This window comes from Mastigoproctus giganteus, chromosome 1 (genome assembly GCF_048544385.1).
Source record: "Mastigoproctus giganteus isolate SK-2022 chromosome 1, ASM4854438v1, whole genome shotgun sequence".
Lineage (NCBI taxonomy): Eukaryota > Metazoa > Arthropoda > Arachnida > Uropygi > Thelyphonidae > Mastigoproctus > Mastigoproctus giganteus.
In genome coordinates this window covers 93,393,817-93,417,414 of record NC_143575.1, presented here as the reverse complement: position 1 = coordinate 93,417,414, position 23,598 = coordinate 93,393,817, and the positions used below count along the sequence as shown (strand labels likewise).

Below are 23,598 nucleotides of genomic sequence, written 5' to 3'. Positions count from 1 at the left end.
TAAATTAATTAATTTTATCAATTTTCACTGTTAATCAATTAAATTGAATTTAAATAGAAATCATGCCCCAGACTAGAGCAGCAAAACAATAGGGCACAAAATGGCAAGATTGCTGTGGTTCAGGGGAGAATCAAAGGGGTGCAATTCTCCTATAAATCATGGCCTAACAAATTGTGCAACATTCGCAGACCTTTCTGGAACAGGACATGATACAGCCAAGGAAATGTCTTTATGAGTGGTGCAGAGAGTGTGAAGAAATTTGGCACCAACTTAGCATTCTGATGGGCATTTATTTTGAACAGCAGGGTAGATGACCTCGGACTTAAAATGGGAAACCTATCACACTCCCAGCTGCCCAAACTTAATACCAGAGCTCGCACTTTTGCATCAGGCAATACACCATCATCAGGGAAACAAGAAATATGTTGTGCAAGAAGGATAGGTGGAATAGGATCAGGGCATGCTTGCCAAGGGCAAAAGTAGATTACGTAATCTAATGATATTAAGAGTAGATCTGAGGACTTACAAGTACAGAGAACAAGTTGGGAACATGTCATGAGCTAAGATTCAATTTGAAAGTGTGAGATTTAGGGGAGCACTGTTTTTTGTTTTTTTTTTTGTAGTTGTTGGCGCATAGGCTTCTGTGGCCATAATGCACCTCCCAAGGTTTTTGCAGTACTTTTGATCCAAGCCCGAGGCGGGAATCGAACCCGCGACCTTTGGGTTGACAGGCAAGCACTTTACCCACCCGGCTAGCCCGGTCGGCGGGAGCACTGTTGGATTTAGGGGAGATCCGTACAGAATGGAGATGTGCAAATGTATCCTTAATCATAAAGGAGGAAGGAGGATCAAAAGGTGACGAGTAATTAACATCTGTTCCAGGGAAAATAATGGAGTCACTGGTTAAACAAATAATGCAGAACCATCTGGACAGGAATGCAATTATATATATATCGGCTTCTGTGGCCATAATGCACCTCCCAAGGTTTTTGCAGTACTTTGATCCAAGCCCGAGGCAGGATTCGAACCCACGACCTTTGAGTTGCTAGGCAGGTACTTTACCCACCCGGCTAGCCCGGTCGGTGCAATTATATTGCAGTCATAGCATGCATTTGTTAAGGGGCTGTCTTGTCTAACCAGACTGATAGATTACTATGATGCAGTGACCAAGGAACAGAATGCAAAAAATAATTTTGTTATTGTATGCTTGGATTTTGTGAAATGTCTTTTGGTACTGTTGATCATAAAGGTACTGCTGTGCAAGCTGAAGCAATGTGGAATTAAGGGCAAGTTACTGTATGGATAAAGGGATGGTTAAGTAGAAGAGAGAGTGGTATTATCTTGTTAGTAGAATAGTGCAGGCTTCAGTTTTGGATACATTCTAGTTTTCTACATTTATCAATGATATTTATGAAGGCATATCAGGCTTAATGTCCAAGTTTGCACGTGATGCAAAGGTTGGCAGGGTGGTTAATGACAGTAATGATGGTATTCTACTGCAACAGGATCTAGAAAAGTTAGACAGATGGGCTAAGAAATGGCAACTGAAGTTTAACATTGACAAATGCAAGGTATTGCCTGTGGGTAACAGTAATCCCAGAATAACTTTATCAACTGTGTGGTACTACACTCAGGGTAGTGGACAGATTGTTGTTGTTATTTGGTTTTTTTAGGAGCATTAGCAACTGGGGCCATATTTCTCGGGGAATATGCGGTGGTCATTCCTTGACCTTTCCGCATCCTCCGTATTTGGTGGTGACAGGCTCAAACCCCGGTCTAATCAAGAAGTGTGTGCTACGCACTGCTGCTCCTTCCCACCTGGCTACGGAGGTGCCTGGTAGTGGACAATGAAGAACACCTGGGGAAGAACACAGTGCAGCCTTTTAAAAAAATTCTCTGAGCAGTACAGACATGCTACCAGGACAGCTCATGGGGCTTTGTCAATGATATACAGAAACTTTGCTAGCAGAGATAAGGAGGGAAGAGGAGGTGATTATTCCTTTGGATATGATTAAGCCACATCTTGAGTACGTACTGAATACAGTTCTGGAAACCTCACTTTAGGAAGTGATTTAGATCTGCTAGAACTGGTGCAGAGAAGGGAAACCAGATTGGTGAAGGGAACAAAATTGTGCTCTTACCTAGAAAAGCTTCAGTTCTGCAAATTGCAGCACCTGGAACGAGGGGGCATAAATTCAAGTTGAAGAATGGTTGCAGATTAGATGTGCAGAAATTTTGCCGTCAGCCAGTGCATGGTTGATTGTTGGTACAAGCTTCCATCACCAAATACGGAGGATGCGGAAAGGTCAAGGGAATGACCACTGCATATTCCCGGAGCAATATGGCCTTAGTTGTTAATGCTCCTAAAAACCAAAATAACATAACAAGCTTCCACATGGAAGTGGATGGTTTGAATAAATTCAAGGAAGAACTAGACAAATTCTTGGAGGGTATGATTGGTGAAGTGTATATATATTTTTTTTTGGATGAGGTTATATAAGCTTGCTTTCTTGCATAATTTGTCACTACTACTACTACTATATGGGCCCTATGGAGTACATACTTAAATACAGTCAAACTTCATTACAGAAACATAAAAAAAAAAAACAACTCAGCAATAACAGCATAATTAAGTCAGTTAAGAAAATTCTCTATATAAATGAGTGCCATTTTGCTTTGGTTACTAAAGCATCGAAATTGCACACCTTGACTTTAATATCCTCAAGTAGAGGATAACAAAAACAATGTTCCCAAGAAGGGGATAAGATCATTTACCCTCTACTTGAGAACACAGAATTCCAACTAATCTACACCATTTTATTGCAGAGACACAGTTAAGTCTAGGGCAAAAGCCATAGACTAAACTATGTTATAATTCTGTTACAGAGATTAGTTAGTTAGTTAGTTCTGCTATAGAGATTAACACAATTTTTACGCCATATAGTAGTTTTAAAACAAACAGCAAGCAAAAAGTAAAGTCTGGAAGACAAAATGAAAATTAGAGAAACAGGAAATGGGAAGAAGAGAGTTTATTGCTTGTGAATTTAATTTATCTATCAAACTCAATACTGCATACAATTTGAAATTCAAAATGAAAAGTTAGAATCATTTGAAAAAGAACTGCAGCAAAATGAAATGCACACATAAACCAGAACATTCTAACATTGATGGGGCACTTTTAAAATGATTAAACATAAAAGCAGGAAAAATATTCCAGTAAGTGGTCCACTTTTAATGATTAATGCTCAACATTTTCCCAAACTATTTGGAATTGAGAACTCTCTGTTACACTGGTTGGATAGATTGATTTAAGTTTGTATCACAACATATACAAGGTGTGGCAATAAAAGGTGTGGTATCAAGCATGACTGCAACAGCACTCAGAGTGGTGCTGTTGCAGTCATTCTCGATGAGTTTGAAAATAAACAGTAATAGTATGAGGTATGTTGTAGTTCAAACCTCCTGCAACAGATGGTGGTACAGAGATTTTTCAGTAGGCTGACAGGTTGCAAGCAACAACCAGTTTCATTAGTAGCAGTAATGTTCCGTGTCACGATTTTGCAATGGAGCAATGAACGAATATCAAAATTTACTTTAAACTGGGGGAAAATCTTCAACAGAAGCATATGAAATGTTAAACTGTTTATGGTGATGAAACATGTCATACCAGTGTGTTTGAATGGTATAAGCAGTTCAAAGATGGACGTGAGAATGTCTGCGATGACACAAGAAGTGAGCATCCATCAACTCCTCTAAATAGGTACAGAATTTCAAAAGTTTGAGAAATTGTGGCAAGAGATCATTGTTTGTCTCTCAGAATGATGGCTGATGAGTTGGATATGAATAAGGAGATAACATGTCAAATTCTGCATGAAGATTTAGGGAAGGTCTGTGTGGTCCTCATAGAAGAACAGAAGCAATGAAATGTGTCATCATGCAAAGACTTCATCCAGACAATCCTAATTTCCTTGACAGTATTGTCACTGGAGATGGATGTTGGACGTTAGAGTAGGACCCAAATGAAGTTTCACCGCATACAGTGGACTTCAAAATCATCACCAAGGCCCAAAATATTTCATTTACACTTGCAGTGGACTTCAAAATTGTTTTTTGACAAATAAGGTGCGATTCAAAAGGAATTTGTATCTGAGAGAGAGAGAGAGAGAGAGAGAGAGAGAGTCAATGACGCATTCTATATACAGGAGCTTTCAAAGACTACTGAAGCACATTTCCCAGATGAGGCCACAATTTCAAGAAAAGCAGCTGATTCTTATTGCACAACAAGGCTCTCACCAGTTCCAAAGTTTTTGTAAAGACATTTCTGATGAAACATGGCACTGTACAGATCAACCACCTATCCTACTCTCCTGATCTAGCACTAGCAGACTTCTTTTCCTCTTTCCCAAGATAGAAACTGCCCTCAAAGGAAAGAGATTTCAGAATGTTGAAAATGTAAAAAAAAAGTAACCGCTGAACTGAACATCATCTCTTTGGATGCCTTCGCCAACTCCTCTCAGGAACTTTTAGAATGGTGTAATAAGGGCATTCAATCAGGTGGTGGTTATTTGGAATAGCACCAGTCCCAGAACTTTATTGCCATCCCTCGTATTTTGGAAAAGTTTCAGGTGAAGGCAAAAGACATGAATACCATTTGCATTTTTAATGCAGATGAAACAGGATTCTTTTTTAAATTAACTTGTGACATATCAAGTGATAAATCACTGTCCACACTTTGAAAATTTGAATGGCACAGAAAAGAAAGAGAATTGCTTCTGGTATCACAAAGTATCACATTATTTCTGTTAAACAATACAGTATTATTGAATGTGCAATATATTGTACAAATAATTTTATAAGTGTGTGTGTGTGTGTGTGTGTGTGTGTGTGTGTGTGTGTATATATATATATATAAAATTTGGAAATGGGTGCCATCGAGGGTGCTAAATTTCTTTTAATTGGCTTAATTTCTAAATTATTTTAGGAACGTTGTTTCAACACTACCTTTTTCTTCTTTACCTCCCCACCTATATTTTTCTGTTATTGTTATTTTATTTGGTTCAGTTCATTTTCACCCTACTGGTTTGCCATACTACTGGCAATATTCTATTTTAATTTAGCTTATATATATATATATATATATTTTTTTTTTTTTTTTTTTTTTTTTTGGGCGTTTTAACATATGTATGTAAACAGTTCCTATGCAATGTCTATGAAAGTAGAACTGTATTTAGTGTGTAACTGGAGTCATACCTATGTGGTATGCATGCATTTTATATCTGTTACTAAAATTTTATTAACTTTTTACCAATTTCAATATAAATTTAAAAAGTGTCAACCTCTATTATAACATCAATAATATTATTGGTCCCGTAGTTTGACTACATACATCTTTAGAGGTGGTTTTAGACTATATTTCCATTAACCTTGTGACAAGCATGCAAATTTCCTTCTAACCAACAGCTGTACCAATATTCCATTTTATAACCTTAAAATCAACATGAAAAATATTTTAGAATTACATGTGCTTCCCTTAATTATGAACTTTTGGAGATATGAACAAAGCTGTTTATTAGTTTGTTAGATTAGTGCATATCACATTTGATGAACATACGTAGCAGGAATTGCTTGTATTTATTTTTTATTTGAACAACGTGAACCAATATCATGTCTGATAAACACATTAGTAAGGATACTGAAGTTGCTAGTAAGAAGCATTCTACAATCATGATGGAAAAGATAGAAATAAAGAAATGAAGGCGGTGAGAAAACGACAGACATGAATATGTACGGCACGAATCAATCAATGGCAACAATGATTCTGAAGGACAAACAACAAATCTAGGAACATGTAAAAAGTGCTGCACCACTGCAATCAACAATCATTAGCAAAAAGTGGAGAAAGTCATGGATGAAATGGAAAGTCTTTTGGCTATGTAGTTAGAGAATCAGAATCAATGTCAAATACCTATTATTAATTCAAGAGAGAGAGCTAAGAGTTTATTTGAAGATGTGAAGGTCAAACAACAAGGCACAAATGTTTGGGATGAAATATTTACTGCAAGCCACAGATGGTTTCATAAATTCAAGATTCATTTAAATCTACATAAAGTGAGTGGCGAAGTGCTAGTGCAGACACCATGGCTGCAAAGAAAGAATTATCTGCAATACTTGCAGAGATTATCAAAGTTATCAAGGGTTATCTACCTCAACAAAAATTTTAATGCAGAAGAAACATGTTTATTTTGGAAGAAGATGGCTGATAGAACATATATCAGCAAGGAAAAGAGTAAGCCTGGTTTTAAGGCTTCAAAAGATCGAATCACTCTCCTATTTGGTGGAAATACTTAGGGAGATTTCAAAATGAAACGCCTATTAGTTTACCATTCCAAAAATCCAAGGACTCTTTATAAAGATAATCAAAGTTTCTCTACCTGTAATTTGAAAAAACTAACACCAAAACATGGATTACACTTGCTCTGTTTAAAGATAATTTCTTTTTCCACCATTTCAATCCAGAGGTTAAAAAATATTGCAACCAGGAAGAGATGCCTTTTAAAATCCTCCTTTTGCTTGATACCACCCTGGGCATCCAGAAGATCTGGATGATTTTCATCCTAATGTCCAGGTAATCTACTTACTTCCACACACCACTCTGATACTTCAACCAATGGACCACAGAGTTCTTGCATTCTTAAGAAATATTACCTAAGAAGAACATTCAGACAGGCAGTAATGGCAAAAAAAACACGATAATGGAGTAACACTGAAACAGTGTGATATTTACAAGGCCATAAAGAACACTGATGCTTCCTGACATGAAGTAACAAATATGAATGAATGGTGCATGGAAACACTTATGCCCATTCATTAACAATTCTCATCTTTCTGAGGAAGTGGAGGACGACACAAATATATTAATGGATCTTGTCCAGATGGGCACACCACTTAAGATCTAAGAGAAGAGGACTTTAATAAGTTGCTATGTTCACATACTCAAGAGTCAACAAATGAAGATTTAATGGAACTAGAATCAGAGGCTTGAGGATAATGCTACTGAAGAACAAGTTAAAGAATGAAAAAGATTTACCATTAAGCAGATGGCAGAGGCTTTAATTTGATAAAAAGGCACCATCATTATTCAAGTTCCAGACAGATAATTAATTTATAGCGTCCACAAATGTACGTGAAGCAATGTCTTGTTACAAAGTTATTTACGATGAAAACAAGAAGGCCCCAATGGCCCTTCACTGGATTCTTTTTTTCAAGAGAACCAATACAAAACAAGAAGATACAGATCTAGTGTCATCAATATCTTTAAGTGTGATTGGGTCAACTTTCAAAGAAGCACCTTCCTCACCTTTCTACAATTCTTCTGACAATGACTAATGATAAATTACTCATGCTTATTTAAAATAAAACAACATAATATAAAATAAAAATGTGATTTTCACTTTAACAAGTTCCATTTTTTGTTTCCTTTTATTTTTTAACAATTTGAGTAAAATTTTTATGTAATAATATAGTAATGTGCACTTGGTACTTGTTTTCAGCAATAATTTCTACTTACGAGTAGGGTAATTTGCCTGTATTCACTTTTTGATGCCACTCTTTATTTTCAATCTATTTTGAACACAACAGTGAATAATCCAATTTTTTAAAGTGCATATTTTTAATTTTTTTTTTTAAATAAACTCCCTCTACCATGCTTCAGATATGGTTCCCCCCCCCCAACATGTTAAAAACCATCCATATTTGGGTGTTGTATTTATTGTTGGCAAGTGAAACTTGAAAGAAACAAACTGAAAATCCTACATGCTGTGGGGCAGCATATTCAGTCATGATCCACCACCAAGAAATCAAAACATCTGAAGCAACATCACGTAAACACTATCAATTGTGACAGTAGTGTGCTTCAGTAATTAAAGAGGAAAGATGCAGAAAATTTTGAATTCTTGTTTTTCAAGACAAAATAATTATGCATGAACTAGCCTAAAAAAACACTTGGTTCCTATTTTTTTTTTATGACCTGTTTTCTTTGATAACAAAACAATTAATGATGCATATAAATCGGAAACACAATAATTGAGGAATTTTTAAACCGGCATTGATGTCATTCATATAGATTTTCTTTAAATTAAAAAAATAACAGCTCTGGCATACTTTATCCTTGGGTGCTCGCATCAGAATGTTAAGATGCAAATTGCCTTAATCTTCCAATAAGTGCTAACATCACCAACATAGACACCTATACATGGCAGATGGCAACGTGAAAATAGATTTTAAAATCATAGATGTGGAACCTCTCAGCCATTCCTGTCCAACCTAGGTTCACAAAAGCCAAAATTCTCTGAAATTCAGATCCATATAAAGAAGTAGAGGATATTATTGCATAAAAAATTAATTTTTTTACAATAAAAATGAATTTTTATGCAAAAAATATGAAATATAAATAATAGCAATTTTTTAATGAATGAAAAACTTAAATTTATTTCATTTTTTATAGTAATTTCACTCTAATGTTGGGTTGTTTTGGAATTTAACAACATAGGCTGCCAGTGCCATATTATGTCTTTCTAATGGTTAATATGATATTTGAACTTTATTGTAATAACTGTTATATTTTATTATATAATCCGATATTATTTAGAAAGATAAACTATCTAATGTTGGGAAACCAAGTCAAAACAACTACAAATTAATATTTAAAAGCATTTATGTACAAAGTTAATTCAAAAATTTGAAATTCTCTCTGTGGAGCGAGCTTTTTCATTTTGTGAAGAAACTCACTCCACAGAGCCACCGCTAACAGAAAACTCACTGCCCGCATGTATTCAAGCCACACACACACTTCAGAATTCAATTCTGAAAAGCTTAGCAGGGGCAGAATTCTTTTACTAAAAAATTAATTCTGAGTTGTACCTTAATTCTGAGCAATCACCAACTCTATTTTTGTATGAAAACGTTTTTAAATAAACTGGCTGCCAACCCTCCCCCCCTCCATGCTGCCACATTAAAAAATACTGAATTAGAGTATTATAGGTATATTTACCTTTTCAAGCAGATAATTATTGATGTGACCCCCTAAGGGGTCACCTTTAAAATCAAAATTGATATCCATATATTTTCCAAATCGACTTGAATTATCATTGCGAGTAGTCTTCGCATTTCCAAATGCCTCCAAGATACAATTTGATTGAAGAAGAATATTTTTCACTCTGAAATTAAAGGGAAAAAAAAAAAAGTATAATTCATTTAAATAAATTTAAGAAGTCACGCTCCACTTTTTCAAATACATACCAATGAACACGAGGCATTGTACAGCAATATGTACAGACTCTAGACCCATTGTTCTAGGAGCACGATGATTTCTAAACAAGATTACATACCTCTATTAGGGATAACTGTTTGAGAAAAAATAAACAAGATTCCAGAAAACAAGAAAAAGAGGAAAATAAACAAGAGAATCTTTCAAAATATGTAATTGAAATAAGGAGATTACCTTTCTATTTCTTGCTGGCCACTAATATTGGTGATGGCTGCAATATATCTCATTATGATTTTTGAAGCTTCAGTTTTTCCTGACCCACTCTCACCTATAATAAAAAGTTAATAAAATGTCTAAAAATTACGCCATTTAATACATCATTAATATGTACTATCCTACCAAAAGTATTTGGAAACTGCCCACCCAATGTAGCAAACTATGCAAACAAGATATTTGCAAAGCAGGAACAGGTTTAGAAGTATACAAGCAACAGCAGACATATCACAATAAGCAGAATGAGTCATGACAAGGTGCTTAATGTTTCAAATGTTTTCAGATGCCATAATAACAATTTGCCACTGCATGCAACAGCCACACATTTGAAGTAATCAAGTCACAAAGGAGGTTGGGCAAGCGAAGGGAGATTATGAAAAATCTTTGGCAAAGGATGCAAAGAAAAACAGCAAAGAGTTCTTTACTTATATAAACTCTAAAAGGAAGGGGGTGAATCAGATTGGTCCACTTGATATCAATGGTTTGACTGTAGATGATCATTCTCAGATAGCTGCCGAACTAAATGAGTATTTTGCATCTACATTCACACGCGAGGAGTTCATCAAGGAAGTGGGGGCCAGGTGTTTATCAAACTCTGACAGGGAGTTAAGTAATTTTGTAATAACTGAGAGCAAAGTGGAGGACAAACTGTTCAAGTTAAACATAACAAAGGCACTGGGGTGGGTGAGATCTATCCAGTTATATTAAAGGAGGCAGCAAAGGAAGTAAGCAAACCCTTAGCCATAATTATGAGAGCATCCTTAAACTCGGGAGGGGGAAGTCCCCAAGGACTGGATATTGTGTAAATGTATCTCCAGTTCACAAAGGGTGACAAGTAATTACAAACCTGTTAGTTTGACTTCTCTTCCACAGAAAATAATGGAGTCACTGGTTAAAGAAGCATTGCAGGATAATTTATACAAGACTATAATAATTCGGTCACAGATTGGGTTTGTCAAGGGGGAAGAGTCTTGTCTGACCAATTTTATTGGATACTATGATGTGGTCACAAAGGAACTGGTTGCAAAAAATAATTTTGATATCATATACTTCGATTTCAGGAAAGCTTTTGATACTGTTGCAAATGGATGACTACTATACAAATTGGAGCAGTATGGCATTAAGGGCAAGTTACTACAATGGATAAAAGGATGGTTGAGTGGGAGAAGACAGAGTGGTGGTCAATGGGTACTGCTCTACATGGACTAATGTTATTAGTGGTGTCGCTCAGGGTTCGGTGTGGGTGCATTGTTGTTTTGTATATTTATCAATGATATTGATGAGGGTATATCAAGCTTAATATCAAAGTTTGTAGATGATACAAAGGTTGGCAGGGTTGTTAATAATAGTAATGACAGTATGCTGTTGTAACAGGATCTGGAATAGTTGGGTAGATGGGCTGAGAAGTGGCAACTGAAGTTTAACATTGATGCAAAGTACTGCATATGGGTAGCAGTAACCCCAGAGAAATGTACCAACTATGTGGTGTTACACTCAGGGTAGTGGAGAATGAAAGAGACCTTGGGGTATTGAGCAGTCAGATATGAAGTTTTCTGAGCAGTGCAGACAGGCTGCCAGAGTAGGTCATGGGGTATTGTCAATGATATACAGGAATTTTGGAAGCAGGGATAAGGAGGTGATTATCCCCTTGTATAAGCAATGGTCAGGCCACACCTTGAGTACTGCATACAGGTCTGGAAGCCTCGTTATAGGAATGATCTAGAGTTGCTAGAATGAGTACAGAGAAGGGGCAACAAGACTGGTAAAGGGAACAAAAGGGTGCTCTTATGAAGAAAGAATTAAGTTCTGCAAATTGCAGCTTCTGGAGGCTTAGGCACCTGTAAGGCAATCTGATTGAAGTGTATGAGCCCTTGAATGGATTGAGCAGGCTTAATGCTGATGGGATTCTTCCTGTTGCTCAGATTATAAACCCGAGGGGGCATAGATTCAAACTGAGGAAAAACAGTTGTAGAATGGATGTGCGGAAATTTGACTTTAGCCAGCAGGTAGTTGATTGCTGGAACAAACTTCCATCTGTTGTTGTGGAAGTTGATAGCTTAAATAAATTCAAGGCAGAACTAGACAAACATTTGGAATGAATGGATTAGTGAAATGGGAAGGTTTTTTTTTTTTTTTGGTTGATGCTGTATAAGTTTGCTTTCTTGCATCCTCTGCTAATGCTTAAAAAGTGTGATACTATAATTGCTTTGTATTGTGTAATTATGACCTCCCTATGTCTACAACCAGTTATTGATAGGACACCATGTTCCCTTCTTGCCAGTTGTCTGCATTAGATGAAAATGCCATGTCTGCCTGTATTATAATCGCAAAATCGTTTCTTCCCATGTTATTTTTAATTCAGTTCTTCCACATGTATATCTTATTTTGAGTCGTTCTGAAGTATAGAACCTTGAATTTTACAGCTAAAACAGTTGTTTTTATCCGACCATTGCTGAAATCCATTCAAGTTGTCTTGAAGGAGTGCCGATTGACAGTGGGTGTTAAACACTCTTCTGTTTGGACATTGCGCCCTTAGTCAGTATCATGATTGATAGGAAGGACTTGTTCAGCTCATTAGCTGCTGGATCAGTCCTAGATTTCAGGAGATCTGAGTGCGCAAATTAAAATGGGGGTGGGGTGGGAAGAGCACCAGGAGGAATTTGCCTTGCTGTGATTGAGGGAGACCTTTCTGTTGTCATTTAGGGCCCATTCTTTCCCCCAAAGAACCAAACTGGCTGAATTATCATATTTCCCTGCATGATTAATTATCCTTAATTAATCATGCAGGGAGGATGATTAACGAGATCTGATTTGCTATTTTCTTTTATTTACATATGTGTAAAGCTTCTTGTTCCCTTTCTTTGTTCTGTTAGCCAGTGATTTCCCAGTCCACCTTTGCCAACCTAACAATTTCTGGGGCATATTACCTATCAACTTATATTATACTATATTTTATTGAGAGAGAGAGCGAATCAGGGTAATCGCTAATAGAGATATGTAATCTTGTGTAAAAATCATCATGGTTCTAGAATCTAGACATATTGCTGTACAACACCTAGTGTTCATTGGTGAAATGTAGGGTTGTGAGCCATAGCTCTTCCATGAACATCCATGCTCTATCATGGAAAACAAGTGAACTTATGGATGCTCCTGTCATTGTCTGGTGCTTCAGTGCATTTTTTTCCCCATGGAGACCACTAAATTTGTTTCTTTCTTGGATTGGTATTTCCTATCTTTCAATTTATATGGCCTACCCAGCTGTTAGTACACTTCTACTCTATTCATCAACTGTGGTTGACGAATAGATGTACAGAACCTAAAAATCTCCGAGACCACTGTAGTCACCTTTACGAAAGCAAAAACCCTTCCCTTTAACCCTGATGATAATTACATCTTTAAGTAAACCCCCACGTCAGTACATTGTGATCACTGCTACCTAGTGATTTCTTTATCTGTAAATTCTTAATGCGTGAATAATCACTGCTGATAATCAGATCAAGGGTGTTACTCCCTCTTGTTGCCTCTCTAACATGCTGCTGTAGAAAAGAATCATCCAATAAATCCACAAAAGCCTTGCTAGTGTGCAAGTGACCATCAAACAAGTTCCAGTATATATCTGAGAAGTTGAAATACCCATTATAACACACTGATTTACTGGCCCACTCTATTTCTCTGTATAATTGTTCATTGTAATCATCAGTCATTAGGCCTATAACAAACTCCTACCCTCATTTTTGCTTTCCCAGTGCTTATGTCACAACCAAACTGACTCAACATTGCACTATCCACCTATGTCAACTGGATGCATTCCCTTAGATTTCATGTGTTTCTTAACTAACAGCATACCCCTCTTCCCTTCCTATCCTTTCTGTACACATTGTACACCCCAAATTCCAATTCTGCATCCTTTGTATCTGAGTGGCACCAAGTCTCTGATATCCCAACAATGGATGTCTTGCCTTGGATGTCTTAACCAGCACTTAAAATTCATTTACTATACTCCTAGCATCGGTGTACATGCTAGTATACATGCACCTGTTCTTTACTCTTAGTTACTCTAACACAGCCCATGTAATGAACAATTATACTTGTTTCATAACCCCTTGGAACACAACACCCAAGTATGAAAGCCACAAAGAAAAATACTTATATCTTACATTAAAAAAATACAAGCTACATGAAAAGGCACCAAAGACAAAGAACACATTAGGCAAGACAGGCAAAAAAGCATTCATTCCAGGTGAGACCTCTACTTGGTAACTAAATACCTTAGAGGGGATAAAACTGTAGTTAAAAAGGTTCTGAGTGGAGCGAGTAATACAAATGATAGAAAAATTCATGTATTGATGATCAGAGTCATAACTAGGATTGGACAGGCAAGACACTTCCCTAGGTATATCACAAATGTAAGATTTAAAAATAATATAAAATACATTGTATATGTTACAGTCAGATTGGGAAATAGAAGAGTTCATTAAATGGGAAAGTTTTTGTCCATTCCATGAATTGGCCTCTCCTCTTGCCCATTTCATGAACCAGGCAAAATTTTGATTGTATCCTGCCCATTTCTGGAATTGGCCATTTAATATGAAATATGAATAAACATGTCTCAGAGTATACGAACTGCTTAATATTACCTGGACCACACAAGTTGTTCAGTTATAAAACATTACATAAAAAAAACAAACTCTTAAAAATGGAATGGCCTTTAACTATTCTTAGAGACAGAAAATTCCAAGCAACACTAACACATACTAACAATGTTATTATGATTATCACAGGTTATAGGATATATGGTATATTTTATACAGTATCCATTTAGATTAGTGTGCAAGTCTAGTTAAAAAAAAAAAAAAAAAAAAAGCTATGTTAGTTCATACATGACATGAACATCCATAAGTTCACCATTTTCCATAACAGAAAATGGGAGGTATTCAAGCGAAAAAGGAAGAGGAAAGAAAGCCACGGTTTGAAATGAAAGTCAAAAAAAGAAAAAAAAAAAAAATTCGGTTAGTTTATAAAACTATTCAGAAGGGAGTCAAGTGTGAAAAAAAAAGAGGTTAGTTTATATGACTGTTCAGGAGAAATTCAAGCAGGAAAAAATTAAATAAAAACCATTATTTTATTTCTTTTTTACTTAAATCCCTCCTGAATAATCGTATGAAGTAGCCTAACTTTTTTTTTTTTTTTTTTTGCTAGACTTTCATTTGCAGTAATTACCAGCCCAGCAAACACATTCAAACACACGATATAGATTTAGCTTAATCTAAGCAAAAAAGCAATAAACACAGCTAATTGCTATCAACTGATAGGAGGAGCTATGCTTGTCAAGCTGTGCTTGCAAATTACTGTTCTTGCCATGGCTTGGCACAACCAATATAACTGTATGCCATATTCCCAAATACATATCATTGAAGTTACTATTAATCCCAACCTGCTTGGGATTAATAATAACTTCAAAAGACTAAACAACTCACCAGTTTACTATTAATTTCAACACAATATAATACTAAGAGAAGTCTTTCAGCAACCTGCCAGACCATGAACTGGGCAGAATATAAAACCGGCCAATTTGTGAACTGGGGGAGTTTTTTCCCAGTTCATGAAATGGGCAGGCAAGAGGAGAGGCCAATTCACAGAATGATAAAAATTTTCCCATTTCATGAACTGGTCAATTTCACAAACTGGATAACATATACATTTACTGTTACCTTTTAATATTTGTAATATCACAAAATAAGAGAAAAGCAAAAGAACCACAAGGATTGTGGCAAAAAAAAGAAAATGTTAATGCAGTAAAATGCTTGCTTGCTTCCTTGAACTGTATGTCTATATTAATACTAATTAATATGAATTAATCAATTAAATTACTTTAGTTATTAAATAATTATTTTTTAAGAAATTAATGAAAATTAAAAATGCATTTCTGATATTTGGCCATAACACCAAAAATCCTAGTTATGCATCTGCAGTGACACTGCTTTTTTGTGCTAATAAATAATATTTTACCTGAATTTGCAGATCCTGAACTGTACCCTTAAAAAATGTAAAGTATATAAAAAATTCATTGAAAGTGGCCTGTTTATTCTTATATTTTAGAAGACAACATATCTTGCACACTTCTCTTGTTATAGAACTGTCACAAGCATTTGTTCGATTTCTGAATGACTTGAGTATATTTGTGAATAAAAAATATTATACATAAATATGTTACCTGATATAACAATACAGGTGTCTCGTGAACTCCGTTTCATTGCCTTGTAAGCTGCATCCGCAATAGCAAATATATGGGGAGGTCTTTCATAGATTTCCCTTCCTCTGTAATCACTTACATAATCTTGCCCATAGATGTTCATTGTTCTATATGGGTTAACAGCCACACACACCTCTCCAATAAAAGTATACACTTTGGCAGCTTCATACCTATCAAAGGATAATCATAAAAATCTAAGTAAAATTAAAAATAATTTAAGAAAAATGCATGAAAGTTTGTTATTCTCTCCGTTTAGATACCACTCTTTCACAAACTTAGCTTCCCAACTTTAAACTTATAAATATTTAATATTGAAAGATAAAAGCAAATAAATATTAATTAACAGTACATAAGTCTGTTTCAGTTTTGATTCATTATCACCCCTAGCACTAGTGTAAGTGAACACACTGGAGATAGCACTAGTGCAAAAAGAGCCAGATACATGTTCTGCTTAAGGAACATAACATGCACCTAGCTCAGTTTCTAAACAGTTTTGTCAGAAATCTTTAAAAAAAACTTTCAGTGCATGGCTGGTTTAACACTTTATTAATACTGTATAATAAGTAAGCACTCAGTAAGTATAATAAATATTCTCAGTAAGCTGAGAATGTGTAGGGGCCAGTACACACATTATAGGACGGCACAGACTGTCCAACATAAAAATAGTGTGGCCAGAGCACTTTTGGGTAGGGTGAGAACACATTGCAGTACCCCTGAGGAGGGGGAGAAGGAAATTAGGCAAATCACGACGGATCTTATGAGGTGCGGTTACCCCCAGAGGGTCATTGATGAATACAACAGAGAGGAAGAGCCCAATCGGGTAGTTCCGCCTGTACCGCTCACCACAGTGTATGTTCCCTACTATCCGGGCCTGTCAGATCGCATTGCGAAGATGCTTCGCGACTTTCAGACACGCTGTGTGCAGCTTCCGGGCCGGAGGTTGCACACAGTAGTGTCACAGGTCAAAGACCCCATTACTAGGGATTCTAGTAGTGGGGTCGTATATGAGATCACATGCCCGGATTGTGGAGAATGTTACGTGGGGGAGACAGGACGGCGTCTCAAGGACCGTCTGGGGGAACATTCACGAGCGATACGGACTGCAGAGCTCAATAAATCCGCCATTGCCGAGCACTATTGGGAAAAACAACAACAGATCTCCCCCAACAATGCTGTCATCCTTGACCGGGCGCATAGATTCTGGGACCGCAAGTGGCTGGAAAGTCTGTGGATTGGATCCTCTGGTAACAATAGTATGAACAGAGACAGGGGAGTTAGGCTTCACCCCCTTTTTGAGGCGGTGGTTTTGGCCAGAGATAAACGTCTTAATTTTCCACGTCTCCAGACCACTTCCGGTTCAAGTGAAAGGAATCCTGAGTATGCGCCTGGTCATCCACGTGTGCCATGAACCTGGCATTTAAGGATGTGTCGCTTAAGTCTCACTATTACTGAGGAAGGAGGCAGACACCTCCGAAAGCTCTAATAGTCTTTTTTATCGCTTTTATATTTTAATGCATTTTAACTTATTTACTTATTTTATTTTTGTTATAGTTTAGTTTTTTGTAAATATTATTTTACAGTCTTTTCTATCATTTTATTTTATTTTATTTCATTATTCAATCAGTCATAAACTGTTGGTGGGTGTGTTTAAAATTGGTGGTATGAATAATCCCAACCTCAGAGGCCTTATTGCAGATAACGAAGGATTGTTCATAGTTATGGTTTATTTACTGATTAATTAGTGGAGGGAAAGTAATAGTTTTGGACAGGTTAACCTATAGAGCAGGTAGAGTTATATGTTAACTTGTATAATGTTACTGAAGTAGAGAAGTGGCGCAATTAGTCACTAGATGCTGATATTTACCTGAGAGAATCAAGAAATAAACAAACCAATATACATTTCATTAACGGGTAATTTGGTTGTGTTAGGGCAAGACTAGCCTAGAATAATTTGTAAAGTAGACTTTAAATTCCAGAAGAAGAATTGTATTAACCATGAAGAAGAATAATATGCAATCCAATTAAAATACATATGTAATAAGGAGTATAAGAGAAAGATAGAATGCTGATCTAAGTCTTAAGATAAAATACAGAACAGTAAGTATATATATATATATATATATATATATATATATATATATATATATATATATATATATATATATAGTACAAGATATATATATTGTCATTAGTCTAGAGGTTGCCCATTACCCACATTTTGGAAAGGGATTAATTGAGATGGTATTAAGAAGAATGTTTATGTATAATCACAAAAAATTATACCTATATACATTATGTACTCTTGTTACTCCTTTGTGAGAAAACAACGGCTTGGATAATGATGGGTGATAAGTGAGAAAAAATCCTAGACCTGAGGATTAACATCTATCCAAGTGACATGAAGAAAATTATGTGATTGAGTTATTAATTAGTCTAATCAATATTGCATACATTATATAATTATTTGCTTGATATATATCAACTGAATTATGATCACTGTCATCAATTACCTATATTTGTAAATTATGTTAATAAACAAATTTGTATATAGTCCATATATGAGTTGTGTCAGTCCTTTTGAACACTGAGCCAATAGTCCGTGAGAGGAATACATTATTACGGAAACCCCTAGGGCCTGGAATCTTCTGGGAGTTAACAAGTCAGGTGCTATGTGGGAGGGGATTAAAGGGGGGCATAGCAGAGTTTAGTGAAGAATTAATTAAATAAGACTAAAGTAAAGGAGTAGGAAAAGATATAAATAAAGGAATTGAATTAAAAAAAAAAAAAAAAAAAATATATATATATATATATATATATATATATATATATATATATATATATATATATATATAAAATAAAGTAAATAAAAATAAACAATTCCCTCCCCCCACACACACATTTCCGGAGGGAATGCACAGAATACTGGCTCATCCAGGTGTCAACATCAACAGAAACATTGGCAGGATGACTGTTCCACACTCTCCATCGGCCTCAAATCCCCCATCACATTGCCCTGCTCTCACCTCCTTACACATCCACAGTTACTTCTGTCAGCATCAGGAAGTTCCAAAAAATTCAATACAGACTTTCCAGACAACTTACAGCGATCAAATCGAACATTAGCAAGCTGCATCCAAAACCAGTCATCCTAAGCAGATCATAGCATTTTAAAAACAGACAAGCCAATCAGCATGACACAGCTTTCTTGAGGCCATAATTGTATTGAAGTTCACTTGACTCTAGATAATAGTTGCTCTTGAGAATATACACTGAGTGATCACTGAATTATAACCTATGTTGGGCCACTACACAGATAGAGGTTGCTATTTGCCCAAGCATTGACTCCAGTTAGATATGAAGACCTCTATAGGAAACTGCAGCCATGCTAACTGCAACACTTTCCACATGTCAGAATAGATGCTGTTGCATGTCCATATGCTTCACTTCTCGTTCCAAAACATCCCATAGGTTTTCAATTGGATTGAAGTCAGGAATATTTGGAGCCAATCAAGATGGGTTGTTATTGTTTAATAGGATTTTAGAACATCAGCAACTAATGCCATAGTGCATCATGTATACTGTATGTAAATTGAGTGTGTTCTGAGGTTGATTTTCTGTTTGCTGGATGAGAAACAAGTTTCCAGGAGAAAAAGCCATGCTACCCTTGCCTGAGACTGACTAATTCAACCACATTGTGATAAAGGCCATTAAAACTTCCTCACATCATTGACGGGAATAAAACTCAGGTCTTTTCAACCCAGTGTGGAAAGGATGGCAATCCCACCAACTCAAGACGGGTGATATCTTCACTGTGTTCGAGGGCTCAAATGTGGGTGATATCTTCACTGTTTTCCTCAAACCACTAATGCAAAGTATGGGGCCAATGACACAGCACATTATCATCTTAGAAGATCCCATTTCTGTCCAGGAAAAAAAAAAAAAAAAAAAAAATGCAACGTGGCAGGGTGCACATGGTTTCCTAGGAAATTTCAGTATACCTCACCACTGAAAAGTTGGTCCATATGCTGAAGGGATTCTAGTTACCAGAAAAACATGCCCCATATTAATGAAACACTGCTACCTGCCTGGACGGGATGGGTCCATAAGACTCCTGTTGATTGCACCACACACGGTATTTTTATTCTCTCCATCTTGCAAACTTCTGATTTTATGTGGTCATCTCGGAGAAAATTTAATTTTGCACGCCCCCACCGCCGAATGGTCAAACGCAAGGGAACTAAAGCAGGCACATTTTGAACGAACGTGGTTCGTCACGTGACTACTAAATACAGTAATGTTCTTTTATTTCTCTATCTTGTGAACTCCTCTGACCTTATATGGTCGCCCCGGAGTATAAACAGAAAACATACTGCTTTCTACATAGTAACTACACAGAAACCTTAATCACAGTTCACATCAGTACTCGATAAAAATTCTGAGATCCGCTAGCGTCATCCACTCATATAAATGATTATAAATAAATGGCCCGTGCTCCACTGCCACAAATCTGGAAACAGATATAAACACACGCACGATAAAAAAAAATTATCCTGTATTGGTTTAGGAAGCATCACTTTACTAATATATCATGGGAGTCGCAGTAGCTGACTAATATTTTCCTTGTTCATACAAGGGATTGCAACTCCGCTGAACTATCCCTATATGGCTACGATTATAGAAATTAATACCCAGCCTTCCTTCACTACCTCCAGCACCAGAAAAGTAAGAAAAGGCAGGTTCTTGCAGGAGCACGCATTGGACACTCTCATTACTTATCTTTGCCTTTTCAGGACGAAGGCCCTCCACTGCCATAATGTTCTCTCAAAAAAAACATTATACTTGAGTGCTCCAATTATTAGCAGGAAAGGCTAGAATCATTCTTATCTCACAGAATATTTACAGGAAACCTAGATGAATTTTTCTCCTTTCTAAAAAAAGTAAGGATGTTCTCTCACCTCTAAAACTTAAAACTATTATATTAATTTGAAAGGCTCAATGTGGCCGCTATAGTCCTTGTGCCAAAACCTTCATTATAACAACAACGATGGATATAGCTTAGACATCAATTCTTCAAAACAAAAAAAAAAAAAAAGACAGCCAGTGACACAGGTCCTCCCAATGATAATTAGATCTTAAACGAACCGAAAGCGGATGTACCAATTAAAGAAATAAACGGCAGCGGGGAAAGAAAAACTTTAAACTCCTGTAACATAATTAAAATAACACAGAAAAAGGCAGTGCATCAAATTTCTTTCACTTTATGTTATCCAAATTAACTGAGGCCAATGCGTCTGTGCACTGTCCGTAAATATGTTCTAAATGCTAGTTTTTCAAATTTATGGGATGAAAAACGAAATTCCCCGTGCGAAACATTAACCAACTGACCTTTCTTTACAAGAAACATTTTCAATATTACTGGTGACCGCAGTGAAAAGTAATGTATATGTTATTGTTTCATATTCAAAAATTAATGCTTCTTTCCTAGAACAAAGAAGATATATCAAATTTGGCCCTAGAATTAATAAAATCCGCACGTGAGAAACTTCAGACGTTATACAACAGACTTTCAGAATATCGGCACCTTCGGGGATTCACGATGTCGTTATTTTTAGCCATAAGGAAACCTGTGGCTTATGCTGCACGAGCAAAAAAAAAAAAAAAAAAAAAAAATTCTCCAGTTACCCTGAGAGAGAGAGAGAGAGAGAGAGAGACAAAAATCACCAAGAAAGAGAAGAATGATGATATCCAGCTCAGGACCCGGGATGTGCCAAGCCCATACTCACCAGATGTGAGCCCCTGGGGTGATATCTAGAAAGTTTTATTATATTTAATGCAGAAATAATGAGGCTAAATAAGAAATAGAGAGATTAGGAATGCAAATTTTATTAACTGCACATAAAAAATATAGCATGTTGGCGATCCAATACACTCCTACCTATGCCTGTTCTATTTTTTTATTATTATATCAATGTCGTCACTAAGCTATAATGTTCTTAATTATTCTTATTTTCTTCTCTGCATGAGGTTTACTAACTTTAGGAGCCATTGTGAGTGTTTTTAATTTAAAATAAATAAACAACCCTATAATCCGTGATATCAGTACAGAATTCACTTTCAAAATAATGAATTTATCAAATAAAGGTTACATCAAAACAAATTGTTTTGTTTAACACAGTGGTAATAGCGCCAAAATGCAGCAAAACAGTGGCAGGCGACCTGACAGGTGCCCCAGCCTTCCTTTTAAAAGAGTTAACCCTTTAAGGTGTGTAGAATGAACACGGTTGTTCAAATTTTAATTCAGAAATTATAATTATAAACAATAAAAAGTTGTAATCTATAATATGATGACAATTTGTTCTTTAAAAAAACACAATAAACGAAATACAGTTATAATCCATACCATAACAATAATGAACGAAAAAAAAAAAAAAAAAAGGAGTAGCCGACTGGGTAGCAGCGAGAATGCAGTAGAACACGCTCGTGAACCCCGCATGATTGCAAAATACGATTATCCCCGATATTCATGATTTACCGTAAACTCATTTACCTACATGGTAGGTAAATGAGTTTACGTGCCGAAGTATCAACAAGACCATGAAATAAAAATGGTAATTACGATTAGGTTAAGTTAATTTTTTTTTTTTATTTGTTTAAGAAAAGTTGGATAGGTAAAAAAAATGATACAGGTACATCTAAAACCTGTAAGAGGTTAAATATAGACAGTATTTTCCACGATTAGTTTTAAAGTTAAAATTAAGTAGGGATTTAAAATGAGTTCTTTTATTTGGTATTCTGAAGCTCGTGTCCAGTAAAATTACAGCAAAATTATTGAATTGACTATTGAGAATTTTTAGGCGAGTTCGCGTATTAGTATTTGTAGGTGCAAATGTTGCAAAAAAAAAAAAAAAAATGACCTGTCCTCCCGATCCAATGATTTGTTTCGTTCTTCCCTGAATTCATTCAAACAACCCAGTTCCACAACAAAAGACGGAATTTTGTCCCATCAATCAACCACCCGCTGGCTAAAGGCAAACTCCCGCACATCTATCCTGCAACCATCCTTCCTCATTTCAATTTATGTCCCCTCATGTGTGTAATATGAGTAAGAGGAAAGATTCCATCATCACTGGGCTTGCTCAATCCATTCAAACCCGTAAAAACACCTCAATCACATCGCCTCGCAGGTAACCAGTCTCAAGACGCTGCGATTTGCAGAACAAAAACTTTTTTTGTTAAGAGCATCCTCTTGTTCCCCACCCTCTCACCAGTTTTGATACCCTTCAAAATGAGGCTAACAGACTTGTATGGAGTACTTAAAGTGTAGCCTAACCATTGCCTTGTGCAATCGGATAATCACCTCCTTATCCCTGCTAGTGAAGTTCCTATATAACATTGACAAAATCCCCCGAGCTGTCTTGGCAGCCTCTCTGCACTGCTCAGAGAACTTCACATCTGGCCGGACAATTAGCAACAGATCTTCTTCGTTATCCACAGTGTAATACCACACAACTGGTATGTTAAATATGCAGTACATTGCATTTGTCAATGTTAAATACCAACTGTCATTTCTCAGCACATCTACCTAATTTTTCTACATCTTGTTGTAGTAGCTTGCCTTGATTTTTTTTTTTTTTTTTTTTGGTAGTTGTTGGCGCATCGGCTTCTGTGACCATAATGCACCTCCCAAGGTTTTTGCAGTACTTTGATCCAAGCCCGAGGCGGGATTCGAACCCGCGACTTTGGGTTGCAAGGCAGGCACTTTTACCCACCCGGTCGGCAGCTTGCCTTGATTAATTTAACTACTATC

At 36.3% G+C, this 23,598-nt stretch overlaps 1 protein-coding gene across 1 annotated transcript in view; it reads right to left on the bottom strand.

Annotated features, from left to right (window-relative positions):
• The window catches only part of LOC150090996 (unconventional myosin-Id-like), a 227,201-nt gene that overhangs the window by 136,820 nt on the left and 66,783 nt on the right, over window positions 1–23,598 (bottom strand). The window contains exons 2-4 of the mRNA XM_090380130.1: window positions 15,753–15,961; window positions 9,500–9,593; window positions 9,050–9,215 (exon numbers count right to left, since the gene is read on the bottom strand). Of these exons, the coding sequence (XP_090236256.1) occupies window positions 9,050–9,215; window positions 9,500–9,593; window positions 15,753–15,961 (469 nt within the window). The remainder of the gene's footprint in view (window positions 1–9,049; window positions 9,216–9,499; window positions 9,594–15,752; window positions 15,962–23,598) is intronic.